Consider the following 17,623-nt stretch of genomic DNA (forward strand, 5'->3'; position numbering starts at 1 on the left):
GAATGATGGAAAATTCTTTTATTTCATCACAAAACATAACATTTACTTTAACAAAATACAACACACATTTTGAATCACTCTGTGTCAACAAAGGCATCAACAAAGAACCCGACATTTTCAAAAGACACAGAGGGCCATTATATCAACCATGGAAGAGCACAATAAAAAACAACCCTGTGCAAGTTATTAACAATAGCAACATATATCTAGACTAGTTCATGATTGTCAGTGGAATCAAATACAAATGCACAATAATAAAACACAAATGAAGAATGTGATATCCCGTCCAGGATCACACACTATGTGAACTGGAAGGGTGTTTTTCTGCCCTTTTTCTTCCTTCTCTTAGATTTGAGCTTATTTGTGTTGTTCCTTCCATCTTTTTAGAGTTAGTGCTGCCAAGTTTAGTTCAGTACAAAAACCGTGCGTTACGTTTATGGGGCTTATAAGATTTTAGCAATCAATTTTAAATGAAATCAATTAAACATTATCAGTGATACAAAAGCAGAATGTACTGAATATATTCTGTTCACAACAACTGCATTAAAAACTATACATAAGGGTGTCATTCTGTGTAAAGACATTTTAAGTCTTTTGTAAAGTGTCACAAATAAGCACCATGGTATCCTACTAACTCTAAGAATACAGAAAACAGATGTGGATCAAGAATGTCACCGCAATCCAGAACAAACGGTTCTTTTCCTTCTTGCGTAGGATATAAATTTCACCAAGCTTGACAAAAACTGTAAAAGGTGGCATGGCTAACATTGAGTTTGTCCAGATATAAAATAGGAATGCCACTGTAACATCTAAACACAAGAGAGAAATGGAGCTGGAAGGAGTAGTTTAAACAAATGTTAATCAAACCCACTCAGGTTTGGAGAGCGCGAGCAGCAAGGCAAGCTTCAGCAAATACTCTGGAAGAACCATTTTCCAAATCATAAATCAGGCGGAAAACATCCAGAGATTTCAGATGTTTAGTTTAGATGTGCATGTACTCACAGGTAATACATATTGGCCATTATCACTCGTGCTTTGGCTTCTTTCTGTCTGCTGAGTGATGAGGTAGAAAAAGGACTGAGTGGCAGACCTGCTGACTTAGTTGAGATTGCATGTCGATAGTGTGCGCATCTGGACTGTTGCACTCTTGAGCAGGTATGTGAGAGGTAGAAGATCTCTGCACCTCACACAGGAAACTGCCCCGAGCTTGCTAATGTACTGGAGTGTATGTGTGAGAGAGAATGTGTGTTCGTGTCTCTGTGTGTTGGAGTCTATATAGGTGTGTGTGAAGAAGAATGTCCAGGGTGGCGTTATGCTTCTCCATAGACTGAGGCTTTGTCCTTTAACAAGTCCAGACACAAGTGACAACTCCAGCTTCCTATAGAGGGAGGGAGAGAGAGAGAGAGGCTGAAATCTTTATCCTCCTCACTCTTTTCCATATATAGCCCTAGTCTTAGCCTCTCTTACACATACACACACTTTCCTGTTGATTTGAATGGAAACGTTTGACTTGTAGTGCATATAGTATCAGTCCCCTGATGTATAATAAAACCTATGAGAGTGGCTCTCAGCTGTGGTACCTTCAGGAGGCTGAGTCATCGGAGGCTTCAGGCAGTACATGTGGTATCCTCTGTCACAGTCATCACAGAACAGCAGCTGGTCCTGCACAGGCAGTGCACAATCAACAACTTAGCAGCTATTAAAGACACTAGCTGTTCTCGTGGCACGTGGCAGCCCAGTACCTTAGACACCTTATGTTGGGTTTTTCTTAATTTGTCATCTAACTAGTTATAGCATTAAAATACCGATGTCTGTGGTGCCAAAGAGAATCTTACTAGCATCCCCTCTCCTACAGTATACATACATCATTCTCTGAGGTGCCGCAGAGGCTGCAAGACTTGCACTCGATGCACTGCCACTGGTACGTCCTTACCGCCTGCATCATGTTCTCAGTGAACTGCAGGCATGTGGGGTGACCTGTGAAGAGACAGTGAGTACAGACAATAAAAGTGAAGAAGGGAGGAAGGGAGATGATGCTAGATAGCCAGAAGAGGTTACAAAGCAATGTCAGACATATAGCCGAAGCTCAAAATTGGTACTGACAAACATCTAAGAATATTTACATAACCCTTACAAAGCCGATTTACATTATCCACGAGTGTATCTGATTTTCCCAGTATGTGCTTCAGGCTTTCAGCTACAGTGATGGTGCATTTCTATGTTACTAAGATTTGGTGAATTTTATTTTAAGTTGATGCTGTAGCTTGAAAATGGTCTTTTCCATATTTTTAAGCAAATAATTTTGCTGACATTATTGTAAACAGTGTTTTTTTTCCCTAACAGTATCTATCCTTTAATCATATAATAAGATGGTTGTGTCTTCATAAGAGACGTCAGGGACTGTAACTGCACCCACAGTGATGAGAGCCCATATAGCTGGATGATATTTAGCAACAAAGCAATCTATCAACCAAAACCAAGTGACTATGTGTCAGAAAAGCAAAATACAAGCAGTGATGTCTGTACAGGAAAAATGACAACAAACAAAGAATATTTGGTATATTTAAGTGTCTTCTTCCCTGTCTTATGAACATGGTTACTGTATCTCGATCAACCTGGTATCAATGGGGTATCAATGAGCCATGAATAAGCCATAATCAAAGATGAACTGATTTATATCTGGGATGGGTAAGTAGCCAGAAACACTGAACACATTCCCTATCAGCCTCTGAGGAGTGACTAAAGACAAACGTGACCTGAGATGAATTTACAGTACAGATGTGAAAATGTAAAAAGTTAAACTAAGGAATTACAGTCAAGAAGAAATTAGCCATGGCAGCTAGGCATTAGAATAAGTATGTCTTCTCAGCATGTACTGATAAAAGAAAGGACTGAGCTCTTAGAGACAGACAGGAGCAACGGAGTGCCGATTAGCTCTTACCTCTCGGCTACCTGTCCTCTTTAGCCAGTGGAGTGACTCGAGTCCGTGTTCATCCCTCCACCTGCCACATTAGTGGCCACTCATGTAATTTATTCCTTTTTCTTAAGTCCACTATGTCTGCTATTATCATCTTTAGTCCAGAATTAATGGGAAGTCAGGTTTAGTTTTTGATTATCATATACAAGCAGAGCCAGGAATGAAAAATGGAAAAATGCCTTGAGTAAAATCCATATGAGCAACTGTAAATAAAAATAAAAAAAAAAGAAAAGCAACTGTTTCCATCAGCGGCAACATTTCCAAGAAGAAGCTGGCTTCACATATAAATATGTCCCACATCTCTTCCAAGAGTTCAAAATAATCTGGTGAGTTTTCAGGTAAAAGTGTCTTGAAGGTGAGCCACTGCAGTCCAACTTGTGTCTTCAAGCTTTCATTGATTTTCACTTAAAACATTTAGAAAATTCATTCAGAACATTCAGAAAATGATTTTTTTTTTTTTTTGCCACTAAGTCAGGGCATCCCATTATCAGCCGTCAGTCACAGTATCATCATCATCTGAAAACAAAACGTCCTCCAGCTCTGCATCTTCAAAGCCATGAAACGTGGAGGCCTCGCTGTCTGACGTGCTGCTGAACATTTCTTCTAGAGCACTCATCTTCCTCCCATCCTTCTTCACTCCTCCTCTTCCAGCTACCATGAAAACATCAGCATCAGAGCAACACAGACAAGGCCACACACTCTCGCAGCTGTTCTAACAACCTCTACCGTAGCAAGAAAACATCTCACGCACTGAAATGAATACTTTGCGCTGTTATTGCATAGGACGCTTGAGCTGATTCAAGAAATGTTTTGCTGAGATACTGAACAGATGCGGTTTTGGCTAGTGTGGGGGGCAAAAGGGGGGAAAGAAACAAAATGCAGCCAAATGTGCCATAAGGTAATGCATGGAAACTGAGCAACAAAAGAGTGAAGGCGTGATGTCTAAAGGCAGAAGTCCTTACTCATGAGACTGACAGGGAGAAGCATGCAATACAGAAGCAAGCAGCAGAGCCCATGAATCAGTCTTATTTTTAAATGGGACAGTGGTTCTGAATTCTCATTGTTTACATGGCTCTTTGATAACCCATTGTATATACACTGTACCATATGAAAGCTCAATTATCTGGACAACACAGATGTCTAATACATCACCCATTGGAACAATGACTCAGAACAACTACTGTATGTGTATTTTAATTATTTTTTACCAACTACATCCAACTGAAGATTGTGAATTCCAAACGCTTGACTAGACTTTGAAATAACTATAGAGACAATGACGGGACTATGACGGGAATTATGTGAATATTAATCCAGATGAAATGTAAACTGCTTTGGATGTTTTGTTATCGGGGAAGCACTGTTTCAGTCCGTGTACCAAAGATAAACATCGCGAGGAAGCGAAGAATACACATGAAGAAGATTGTGGATAAAAAAGGAAGAAAAGAGAAACAAAAATGAAATGAGTAATAGACACAAATTAAAGTGTGGGTTTAGCATACAATTAATTTCTGAATATTCTCAATTATTTCTGACATTTTGGGAAATATTGTTTGGTTTTCTGCTGAAAGTGAAATAAAAAGACTTGGAGGGGGTCATCTAGTCTGGCTCTGTCCTAAGGTAGCTAAGCCTTACCTCACAAATTAACACATTATATCTTGTTTGTTTAAACTGAACAAAAACTTTACAGTGACAACTAAACTCTAGCAAGTCACTATGCGATTGAAGTTGCTCATATTCCTATAAATTCACTCATTTGGCTGGAAGGGGAACAAAGCCATTGCCTGTGGGCTAAACGCTGATGTCAACAAAGTATGTCATGTCTTAATGAAACCCTCCAAGTTGTGGAGGCTGGGGACTCACCGGAGCGTCCACAGTCAGAGCAGGACACCAGCTCCTCAGCCTGGCCTGTCTTCCTGTTGGAGTCCTGGTCTCCCAGGCAGAAGTCACAGTAGTCATTGGGGATGATGGCGCCATCTGGACCCTTCTGAGCTGTCGACAGGGACACACACACAATGAATACATGGCTAGCTGTCATTTTCTGACAATGCATCCCTTCCTGCAGAGATTGAACTGTGATTTGGAATACTGTATTCCTATGTGTGTCAGAAATAGCAGTAAGGCATTTTTGAGCTAGCAATCACTGAAAATTTCTCTAGCTTTATCTAACTTTATGCTAGCTAGCATCTTACGTTTGTGGTTGTCAGAGCTCTGCGGAGGTGATGGAGCCATCTCTGTTTCTTTTTCCTCCTCACCCTCCTCCTCTGCCAGATGAGTGTGGGTGTAGTGGTAGCTCAGGCCAGGGCGGTTCTTGTAGCGCTTTCCACAGACTTACAGAAAGAACATCACATGTCCATCAAAAATGTAAACTCTTGTGTGACAATATAGCAACTCTTATATAGACTCGGCTCAAAATCAGCTCACAGAAGAAAAGTATGTGAGTTCATCACCAGATTCTGTGAGAAATATCCAGATACTTCCGCTCACTCTCAGTGTTGTTGTTTGATGGGTTGCACTCTACAAAAGGTTTCCCTTTGTCTGTTTAATGCATTATTGTAGTGCAATAGCTCTAGTGTGACTAGTCCTCTATAAATTAACTTTTGTTGCCTTTGCCTCCATGTGTTTAAAAAGGGATACAAATTATAATTTTGCAAAACAAACAAACAAAAACCCAACACTGCAGTCTAAACACTTCTACAGTGGCTACATCAGCTACAGAGTGACCTAAAAACATGCATCTCTCAGTGAGGTATTAGCTGAGCCGCTACTAAAGCATCATTTGGTGCATGCCTTGCAATGAAAAAGCATTAAGACACATGGCATAGTGTTAGTGTCATGCAATGCTGGCACTGCAGGAAGAGATGCCTGGACTAGCATAAAGCACTTAAAAGCATTTGGTATCCCCAAAGGGTGAGCATTCAGTCAGCCATTCCCACACCAGATAACCATAGGCAAAAAGGCCAATTGCAGAGACAGTTTCATGGAGCCCCTAGAAAGACAAGATGGCAACAGGTTCAGATACCTTCTTCAGCCTTTTTTGAATTATGTTTTTGTTTGTATCTATCTGGAACAGGAAAAGGAAAGACAGAATATGATAAGTTTCATCTGTTTGAGACTCAGTCAGCGAAGCTCTTTATATACACATCCCCATGGCCGTCCAGCCCATTCCTGGAGGTTTCTGTCCAAGTACGTAAGTGGCATGCTAGTCAGGTCTGAATTAACAGCAAACTCTTTCTTCATGCTGTAGAGGACTGCTCTCAGAAGCAGAAGAGGGGGTGGCTATCATTGGAAGATGAGAGAAAAGGTTTTATCTGCTAGATTTCTTTGTTTTCTAAACATACAACCCAAGAATCTGGAGCAGACATGTAGAGAAAGCTTTCCTGACAATATGAGAATTTTCTAAATATTTGTAATAGCCAGATCTAAGCAGAAAATAGTTTTGCCACTTCCTTGAGCTTTAGGAGAGACTGAGTCTGAATTTTGCTCAGCTAACATAAAAAACAAAGTAATACCACAGATCACACGATGACACATGTGTAAAGAACCAAGCTTTCTTTTCTCTTACTGTCACAGACGTAAGGTTTGTCCTGGTCGTCCATGTTAACAGGTTCTGTCCTCCTTCGACTTGAGCCTCTGTTCTAAAAACAAAACAAAACAAAACAAAAACACACAACACAGGTAATGCTGTATTCAAACCTCCAGTTGGTCCAAACTCTGACTTTTGTCTCTGATGCTCACTTTGCCTCTGTTCCGGTGTTTTCTCTTTGGAGTATCCAGTTCAAAGTCTTCATCATCATGGAAACCATCCCCATTCTCCTCCGCCTCCAGTACTCTCTACAGTGCACAGCCACATGCAGACAGAGAGAGGGCTGGATGAAGGTAAAGATAGTTACGGCCCAGATATCTGTCATAACACTGAGGTATGGGTTCTAATATAACTGTTTTATTAGTTTGTAACAAATATGGTGGTAAAAAGAGGGTTCCATCAAATGAGTATCTCTAGGGAGTAGAAACAGGTCATGCTATGTCTAGAAATACACTTCTACATATGAAGATGTCAGGTTGGCATCTACCAAAACAGAACAAATAATCACATTTCAGTGATTTCAGTGACACACAACAAACATTTAACTAAATACCTGTATTTCCAGTAATGTCTCCTCTTCCTTACTCAGGCTGTTCTTTTTCTCCAGCAAGCTGTCCCCCCTCAGAAGGGCCTCCAAGGCTGTGGCCTCCCCTGGGGGCCCCTCACGTTTAGGGGCCAGCTCTGCTTCTATGGAGTAGGTCGAGGGAGGGGAGAATAAAGAAAACAGTGTTCGAGATGGCAGGTGTGTGTCTGGGGCAGTAAAAACATGCATGCTTTTTACGTTAAGGTTACCATTCACATTTATTGGCATTCATTTCAGAATCAGAAAGTGAATCAGCTTTACTGCCCAGGTGTGTTGAACACATCAGGACTTTGACTCAGCCACAGTGGCTCTCAATGTGTATGTACAATGTTCTTCTGTAAGGTAACGAGTAAACAAACAAGTAAACAAGATAAGACTGAGAGAACAAGAAACAAATGTTTCTGATGGGGGAGGGCTCTTCCTGAAGTCCACTGTCCTCTCCACTGTTTTCAGCATGTTCAGCTCTAAGTTACTGCGACCGCACCACAGGACCAGCTGTTCAACCTCCCGTCTGTAGGTTGACTCGTCACCGTCTCGGATGACACCGATGACCACTGTGTCATCTGCAAACTTCAGGATCTTCCCAGAGGGGTCATTGGTGTAGATGAAAACAACAGCGAGGTGTGCACACATCTCTGCGGGGCACCTGTGCTGACTGCCTGGGTACGGTTTTCCCCAGCCTCACCTGCTGCTTGCTGTCTGTCAGAAAGCTGGTGATCCACTGACAGGTGTGGGCAGGCACAGTGAGCTGGGTCAGTTTGGAGTGGAGGATGTCCGGGATGATGGTGTTGAACAAGCTGAAGTCCGCAAAGAGGACTTGTGCACAGGCCCCCAGGGAGTCGGCAAGTTGCAGGATGTAAGGCAGTGCAACGTTGACTGCATCATCCACTGACCATATATCAGTTTTAGATTAACAACAGGACAGTGTAGATGGAAGGTTACAGCAAATGTATCAGCATTTGTGTGGACATTTTCTTTACGTATGGGTAATAAAGGGAGTTTTTACATTTACAGGCCAGGCTGCCAGATTCGACATTAATACAAAACTGGTGCACCAGGTGTATAGTAAGAAAGGAAATAATGAAACAAACAATCAATCACAAAATAAGCTCCCTCTACTTGCCTCTTCCAGTCTACCTTCTTTTTCCCTCTGCCTTTTTTCATTTCCATAGAGAACTTATGGCAACATTGACTCCCTGTCCTCGTCTTTGAGTCTTAACACCAGGATGAAGACAGAAGAACAGCATGGATGTGACAAGAAAGGCCAGGATGGAGCAGGGCTAATGTGGCTATAACATACTCTTATTGAATACAAAGCTGAATACCTTTCCTGCATACCTTTCACTACTCCTCTAAATTCTTTGTCCGTTTGTGTAGGGCACTGAGGTTGTTCTCCTCTAACACCCCCCAAAAACCCTCTTATATGCCTCCTCTTTTCACCTTTGCTCTCTGCTGACTGACCTCATTGCTCTTTTGACTCTCTGGGGCAAACAGGGAGAGAATAAACAAGTTCAGTGTTCTGCTCTGCCAGCAAAAAGAAGAAAAGATCCTCGACTCCCACTCCATATGAACAAACATTTACATTTACTCTTAAACTCAATGCCAGTTAATACCATTGCATTCCTGAGACCAGTAATAGATTAGGGGGCATGAACTAAGTTAAACAGGACAAAGAAATTACAGTCGGACAGGTGAATGTTCTCTGAATTTCTTTTTGTACAATTAACATCAGAAACATGTAAACAGCTACCACTGTCATCTAGACCCGTGCCTTTGCTTTCAACTTTTTGAAACACTCAGCAATAAACTGAGCAAAAAGCAAAGAGCAAAATGGCTGCTGAGACAGCCCCTGCTTTGAGCAGTGGCAAGTTAAATCCTGGTTTTGAAATCTTTCAAAGAAACCTTGTGACATAGTCTCCTCACACACACGCAGACAAACCTCTTTGTTCAGGAAACATTAAATAAACATAAAGCATTTCCAAAAGCCTGAGAGGGGAGCACTCACATTCCTCTGTTGTGTTATGATAGATATCTGGGCCAAACTGCTGAACTGGATCTCAGAAAAACAAAACTGGAGTCTTCAACTCTTTCAGCTACGAAGGCTTTTCTGCCCCTGTCAACTACAGTATATTGGTAGTCGTCTCTCTCTTAATGCACTTTAGTTGCTGTTTGGTCTCAGCTCAGGGGAGTTTCTTCTCTTTTTTTTATTGAAAATGACTCTATCCTGTTTAAAATGGAATGGTTCTTGGTGGAAAGTTCTAGAGTATTATATTGCGTCTGGAAGACAGCGAGTGGGAAACAATGGTGTGGCAAAGCAGAAACAAAGACATGCCTTTATATCTCCCCCTTATCAGGTTCCTGGGGCATTCCTTTGCTAAAATCCCCTATAACACACACATATGAATGCATGTATGCACACACACACATACACACAAAAGCACACACTTCCACTCCCAAGACTCACTCACATTCTAATGCCTCATGGACAAATGATTATAGAGGCCCAGTCAGGGCGCTTCCGTGCTGCAAGTGAGCGAGAGTCATGTGTGGGGGTGTTTGTGCACTCATATATGTGTGTGTGTGTGTGTCTACAGCCAGAGAACAGTGAGAGGAGGCATTGATTCGGGGGATAGAATGAACCTGGAGACCTGGCGAGAGAGACGGCCTAACCAGAGCCAGATGGTCAGATAGCATTAACGCCACTCTGCACGCCCTAAAGCTCTGTGCAGCTACACAAGAGCAACGAGGGCACAGACATAATCTATATCTGCATTTAAATGAAGATAGATTGAATACAAAAATGAAAGGGCACATAACTTACTGTACAGGCAATGCTGCTGTGGCCACTGCTGTTCATGGCCTATGCATGTCAATGTGTTGCACGGCAGTTAGAGTATATGTGTACGTTGTTTCTCTTACCTAGTCGAAGCTCACACAAACGGAGCTGGGGATCCAGAGGAGGGTGGAGTCGCCTCTTCTTCCTCCAGCAACGAGCAGGGTAGGTATACATCTGTCCCACTGCCTGGCCTGGGCACACACACACACACACACACACACACACACACACACATGAATAAATGGTATTCTGTATATACACACATGCGGAAACACAGGAACACAGGAAGAAATTTAAAAACCAATAGAAACCCTCATATTTAACAAAACTTGTACTGAGATGATCTACACACACGCACATGCACACTGGACTGGTCATGTGTTCCTGACAGTTAATATGTCCTGATTTCAGTGCTCAGGCTAATGGACCACTTATTCAGAAAATCCAGCTCTTGTGGTCACATTCCAGAGACTTTGTTTTCGGCTACTTTACCAAACATATCAGTGTAGAAATCTTATTTAATACTGGGGTTGGTATATTCAGTTTTACTCTAATGAACAAATTAAACAGTATTGCCTTGTGAATATGTCAGCAATGCAGGCTTCTTGTAGTTTAATTGAATATTAAGATCTCTGTTTCTGTCTAATCATATTGCGCCATTAGCTTAGCAGAAGACTGAGATGGAGGGAAAGGCTGTTTCTCTTATGTCTGCTGGAGCAGAAAAAATCAAGAGAAGGAGGGGGCAGGGATAAACCCAGAATAAATGCATATAATGTGAGTTAGGTCTGCCACAAAATATAGGGTGTGGCCTGAAGGGCTTTGCATACAAGATGGAGAGCAGGCTATTTGTGTCTAGCTCTCAGCTCAGAGCAGATTGTTCCCTTTGGCTGTACAGGCGACCCCGATGTGCCCAACCTATTCTGACTGCCTGTCTCAGGATAAATCAGCACGTGGTAACTCAGAAAATATACAAAAGAAGGGTCGACCTCTTTTTCTGAGAGAGGATATCGTAATTTGTAATTATATCCATCAAAAGTATGCTATTTGTACCTTAAAGGGATATTTCAGCATTTTGGGAAATACACTTACAGGTATAACACACTACAAGTGAGACATAAGTGCTATTAAAGCACTATTCAATCTACACTGAAAGTGAGATGTGAGCAGCACATTGTGAGCATTTAAAGTCATGTTTCCAAAATCTGATTTAATGGATTTTTGGGGGCCTTTGCCGAGTTTCTCACCAGGTTGTCGGTGGCGCTTTTCCATCCAGATGTAGCAGTTGTTTTGTGCCACGCCAGTCTGTGAGTCCAAGAAGGGCATGCGGACACTGCGCTCAGCACATAGTCGGGCATTGTAGCTGCGACAGTGTTCGATGGCTTCTTTATAGAACTGGTCACCAAGCCTGAACACACACAGAGAAACAAGGATAAATTCAGTCAAAGAATGTGTTTGGAAAACAGAGTGATTTATTTGTTGTAATGCATCAGGGTCATTATAATTTACTTCTACAACAACTGTCCTATTCATTCAACATCTGAAGTAAACTGAAAAAGTATGTGCTGCAGGAACTGAAGTTACCAGCAAGTAACATTAGTCTCATTTTGGCCACGGATCCAAGTTATTTGCAGCTTCGATTTCTTCGTTGTTCTGTGTGCAACAGTCATTCCTTCTACTGAACTCCTATTAGCTAGATGCTTACTTTTTTGGATGTTCAATGGCAATAACGTGCTGGGTGGCTGATGATTTAGTCTGGTCTGCAAATCAAGAATGACAGTGAACCTTAACTTTAGCTTAACCTGACACACCCAGACTTCTGAACTCTACAGTCACAGTCTAGAGGCAAGCTAAGGTCATTAGAAACCAGCAGAACAAAACCAAGAGGAACACAGATGAAATATTCACATTGAGCAGGTTATTCTTTAATCACACAGCTGAAATACAGAGAGGAAGAACAGAGATTTGATCCTTAGCCAACAGGGGCTGTGGACTAAGATAGTCAACCCTCACTGAGTGCAGTTTTCTGTTTAGTTACGTTTGTTAAATAAGCTCAAACAACATCATCCTCATTTAAACCAACATAATTTGTGACGGGAAGGTTGAAAAAGTTCATTTTTATTTAGAATTTTTTAAGAGAGAGAGGGATAAAATGCGTCTTGCATCCCTTGCTTTTGGGATACACTCAAAGCAGCAGGATCTTGTCTGTCTCTGTTTACGCGTATCCATGTCTATCTGCCCTGCCATCCTGTCTCTCTGACGGGGTGAACAGAGATGGGCAGTCTGTGGATTTTCCTCACAGATATGTCAAGAATGCCAGACTTGACAAAGACCAACATTCTGGTCTCAGTGGCTCTCACAAAGATGCGTAGTGTTTGGAAGTGGATGGAGCACAGGGTGGGTGGAAAAGGGAAGAGAGGTAGGGGGAAGGGTGGTAGGCTGGAGCGAGTAGCACCAGAAAGTGAACCAGGGGAAATGGGGAGACTTCAGAGGAAAAGACAGGTATAAATACAGTGATTGATTTTCACAAGAGAAAACAAAAACATGAATAAAAAGAATGGACTGGGCATGGTCTCCATCTCACAGCTGTGTTAGAACATCTTCTTCACACTGCAACTTTGGCTGCTATAGCATCTAGACAAAGATGAAATATAGAAATTAAAGGATTTGTTGCTTTTGACATTCAACTAGTTGATGAGTGAGGACTGAGGATGAGCCATGTGGAGGGAGTTAAGGCAACATCTCAGCTAATATGAAAAAGGAAAACCTCTAGTGACTCTGCATGTGCCTTCAGTGCCAAACTGTATGTACAACATTTGGGCTTAAATACATGCAGCGGTTGCTGGCTGAGGTTTTTGTCAGGAGACCTACAGAAATGAGCAATGCAGCTGGTGTTTTTGGTCCCACATGTTTTTACAGTATGACAAAGCAGAAGTCACACTGATCTAGTCAAATCCAAATCTCCAGAAAAGACTTCCTGTCATATAACTTACATTCCCAGAGGTAAAGTGTTATCTCTGCTGTCACTGTTTGGTACCTGAATCATGTGTGCGTGTACCTATAGGTTTTGCTCCTCATTTGTCTCTTTCCTCTTTTCATCCCTGTGTCATCACATATTGCCTGTATGTTTCTGTTTCCAACCACACAGCGTCTGTGTAACATCCTCAGGCGACTTCATAAACTCTTACATAAGCAAGTGTTCGTGTCTGCTTGTGTGCCTGCTGTGCATTTGTCTGCGTGGTGAGCACATGTGTTCGGTTAAGTGAGTGTAAAGGGACACAGTGTGTGTACAATGCCTCCAAGACCATCTGTCTATGTGCGTCGTGTGTCCTAAGATGTCTCCCCGAGCTCCACCCGAGCCTGATTCAACCATCAGAGACTGTACCCATTAGTGGCCTGTATGGCTCATCCTAGTGATGGTGCTTATATAAGTTGAGTTTTTGCATGTCAGAAACACATTCCTCTTGGTCAACAGCTTCCTGGATGCTGATGGAATCTGCAGTTGCTTTGTGTGTGTGTGTGTGCATGAATGTGTATTAAGTGTACACCACTGCCTCAGTTGCACCCATACTAGCACAGAGAGCGGCTTTGTGTGCGATGGTCACGCTTATCATCGCCAAGAACAAAAGCAGCGAAGGGCCATTTCATCAGCTCATGCTAATCATTTACAGGTCAGAGTTTCCAGGTAAAAGCTCACAGAGATGGAGGAGCGGAGTGGAGAAAAGGAAAACAGCATCCTCTCGTCCTTTCAACACCCTCTTTTGTTCTCTGTTTGGACACCACAGGTATCCATAAATGATTTATCACAGGTAAGGGGTGACACTGTCAGACAGCTGAGGTGCTAATTTCATAGGCACTGGACTTCAGATTAGCCAGGATGGTCAAACACACACTCACAAAGAACCGGTTTAGTCCCAAAATAGATTATGGACATTATGAATATTCAAATGTTTGCCTAATCCATAGACAAGGGAAGTGAAAGCTCTGGCAATCATTTGATGCTTTTCTCCATCATATGACAGTATAAACACGTCACACTGAAGTCTAAAAAATAAAGCTTTTAAACCAAATGATTATTGAATGAATGGTTAAACAATCTGCAGTTTCATTTTTATTTGCAGCCCTGCTTTATTTGGAGCTTAAGGTTCAAGGGTACTTTAAGTGGTTTTTTTCTGGATGCAGTTTAAGTCAGAGAAACGACCATTTTGCCTCAAACCAGGAGGTGTTTTGTCAGCCTAGTCCTCCTCACCTCAGTTTACAGCAATCACACCATTATCAACCATTTTAATGACCTCTCTCCTATACTACTACTACTATATGGCTAATGGCTGAGGTTATAACATCCATATAAAAGTTGTATTTGTGGCATGTTGTGGGCTCAGCAGTGGGTAAAGCAGAAAAAGGGAGATGTAGAGGAGCAGGAGGAGGAGCCAAGGAGGCAGAAAGGGAGGGAAAAGGAGGGGTCCGATATGTCCCGAGGCACACGTGTTCCCTTTCAAATGCTGTCACACTCATTTTCTCTCAAACATACGGATGTGTGTACGCTGGAGCGCGCTCTCCCACATACACACAAGCTCGTCTGTGGGCAAACAGACGCACAAAGGAAATGAAAGGGAAAGGTGCAGAGTGCAGTTAGAGGAGGGGAAAGGGGAGAAAGAAGAAAGGGTGTTGCAGAGAGGAAACCCTGATTCAGATGCTGCAGCTGAGGGGTAGAGGAGCTGAAGGCGGGTGAGTTGAAGGAGTGGAAGCCGGAGATGTAGGCTGAACGATAACTCACTTCAACTCAGCATGGGGTCACTGGAGGAAATATAAGAGAATGCGTCTCCAAAGGACAAGACACTTTTCTATGTGAAGAGTAACATACACTCATACCTCAGCTCCTCACTCTCTTCTTAATCACACACGAACAATATAAGGACAGAAACATGCGCCAGTTCCATGTGTATAAATCAGAAAAGGGGCTGTTGCTTGGAGTGTGCCTGGCCACTTAATTCCCTGTGCCTGGAAACCATTCCCGAGCATTCCCACTCCCCGGACTCAGAAAGACAAAGCCCAAGTTTCTCCCCTGTGCTGATGTTGTAGTATAAATGTATGCAGTAAATACAGCCAGACAGACAATACCCCAACCTGCCACCACCTCTACCCCCCATCCAATCCCCACACCTCCATCACTCAGTCACGCTCGCTCTCATGTAAATTGGGGGATGGGTAAAACGTCTACACAACCACCTACACAAGCAACAAACACACGATAAAAACAACCCCAAACACTCCCCACCCCCACCCTACACCATCTCTTTTACATTTCCTGAAATCTCAGCTCACATCCCTTAAATATGCAAACTCTTTCCACCTGAGCTCTTTGTTTCAATGTAAATCCAAATGCTAAAAATGAAGGTAAAACATCTCTGCATGTGAATTGCATCTGTCATTTGAATTCTTCTCGTGTCAGCTTTCCATTAAGTCCCATATCCCACGTGGCCTCTGGGTTTCAGTCACAAAGAAGTCTTTGTAAAAATGTAAAAAATAAATGAAATAAACATGTATGGTTACATATGACTGAATGAGTCTAGAAAGCCAGACATGTTTACTGCCAGCAGCTGACAGTTGTAATTCATCTTTCAAAGCTGAGCACTAGCAGGAGAGAAGGGCTAGATTATTACCATGTCCTTATTGACTGCATATGATTTGCCAGCCACATCCTGAGGACAAAAGACAAGTCAGCCCTATTGTTTTTTAAACGACAGTGGACTCAAACAACTCTTATGCTGACTGGTATTAGCTCCTATATTCCTACACGATTGTTTCATATACAGGTTTAAACAGTATTTTATGGACTTAGGTGTGTGTGTCCATCTGGGATGTTCCTACTGTATATGAAGGGTAGATAAGGCTCCCTCCATCTCTCTCTCTCTCTATCTGTCTCAGCATCAGATGGGTGCAGGAGAATACTAGGGCACTCCTAATCTGCTGCTCTACAGGCACAGTTGCAAACACACAACAAAAAATACACTTGCATGTTCTACAGCCTAATCTGTTTCGGTAGAACACAACAGCGTAAAGCTTTTTTTTCAAGCTCTGGGTTTACAGCAAGATCTTTTTTTTTGGTTGTAAACAAAGAGCTCGACAAAACAAAAGCATTGTGAGTTCTCTCTGTACTTGAGGAACATTTTGCCTTTCTCTTTTTCTCTGAATCTGAATCTACAAAATATTATCTGACCATCAAGAATGCAAGCACATGTACAAGCTTACAAATGACAGTTTGAAAGTTTTCTTTACATGTGCAAAGCGTTACTGTGGGGTGACATTTGATTGAAAGAGAATGCATGGTGTATGACACACACTTTATCAAATCAAATTGATCCTGACATTCTTGTCTAACTTTGTGAAACCGACTCTTTGCAGATTCCTCATGACCAGTGGTAAACATCTGCTGTCAGCCATGTAAGAAGACAGATACGGTCTCAGCAACTGGGCTGAAAGTTACGAATAAACGTGCGCATATTCCATAACTTATCTGAAATGAGGCAAACTGTTGTATCTTATTCATATTGGTCAATTATTGCAGATTTTCTCAAAAGTACAATAATGTATACAGTGGATGTTTCTACAATTCAGAAACTGTATATGCGCTGATTATCCACATCAGACACTTGCACCAAAACTGAATGCCCCCTAAAACTGTATTATATCTCACTTTTCCCCCCACATGCATGAAAGGTTAATACTGTAAAGTATACCCATTGGAGTCACAACAAAAGAAACAAGTTGCGCATTGACCGCGAGTCTCCTTCTCAACATGCGCTTCGTGACATAGGCTACGTGCAAGAAACTATGCAAATGCATCCTTCAAGAGGTGATAAAGAGCTCTGTTGGCAAACTTTCTGTAAACCGTGTTTATAAAGCAGAATGCAGTCGACTGTAACTTTCTGTTCATGATAGAGAAGGTAGCCTAGACAGTTACGCGCGGTTTGGGGATGTTTTCTTTGCATATTGTACTTGAGTGCATGCCTTTATATTAGTATTACACAGCCAAGCAGATAGCACGCACGGAAACTGTCTGAGTACATGGTAAAAGTGTTCATTTTGTGATTCTTATTTAAACCTTTAATCCCATCCTGTGCGCATCCATGCAATCGATATATTTAATGATTTTAATAAATATTACTTACGATTTTAGTGGATTATGAATGACAGTCGCCATCTTCCCACAGAATTGTAACGTAATATTCCAAATCTCGGTGCAGTTTGGGACCCTAACGAAAAAAAAGAGAGAAAAACAGCAGCCAATGCGGTCCCGGGCACTGTGCTCGCTACCAATACAACACCAGCATCAAGACATTAGGCGTGGCTTCAGAGAAATCTGTCAAAATGAATGTCCCAGTCCTCAGATTATAATAATCTCATGAAACAAACCCGATTTATCTATTATCGGGTTGAAAGAAACGGAATATCACACCATGAGCCACATGTTTTTGTTTGGGTTGTGAGTTCTTGGCTGCTTAAACAATAATGCGCAATCAAAAAATATACATCTTTAATGAATAGAATATAAAACCACAACACCATGAAATTACACTCCAGTACAATAGGCGGCATGCACTTTTTTTTTTTACGTTGGTCTGTAGCCTGCCATTAAAACCT

At 41.9% G+C, this 17,623-nt stretch overlaps 1 protein-coding gene across 2 annotated transcripts; it reads right to left on the minus strand.

Moving 5' to 3' along the window:
• Positions 1–6: 6 nt before the first annotated feature.
• On the minus strand, positions 7–17,496 carry dpf3 (double PHD fingers 3). Of its 2 annotated transcripts, XM_020603626.1 has the most exons (11): positions 17,152–17,496; positions 11,227–11,387; positions 10,066–10,173; positions 7,117–7,250; positions 6,716–6,811; positions 6,543–6,615; positions 5,170–5,307; positions 4,841–4,969; positions 1,865–1,977; positions 1,581–1,662; positions 7–1,378 (listed from the first exon to the last, which is right to left on the minus strand). In XM_020603626.1, exons 1-11 carry the CDS (start codon positions 17,181–17,183, stop codon positions 1,311–1,313), a joined length of 1,134 nt encoding a protein of 377 aa, XP_020459282.1. In that variant the 5' UTR covers positions 17,184–17,496; the 3' UTR covers positions 7–1,310. The 2 variants fall into 2 exon arrangements, 1 of the variants encoding a protein (XP_020459282.1); XR_002275223.1 differs by lacking the exons at positions 7–1,378; positions 1,581–1,662 and adding an exon at positions 2,942–3,628 and having other exon boundaries at positions 1,892–1,977.
• Between the last annotated feature and the right edge of the window lie 127 nt (positions 17,497–17,623).

The sequence above is a fragment of the Monopterus albus genome, unplaced genomic scaffold, assembly GCF_001952655.1.
Source record: "Monopterus albus unplaced genomic scaffold, M_albus_1.0 scaffold62.1, whole genome shotgun sequence".
Lineage (NCBI taxonomy): Eukaryota > Metazoa > Chordata > Actinopteri > Synbranchiformes > Synbranchidae > Monopterus > Monopterus albus.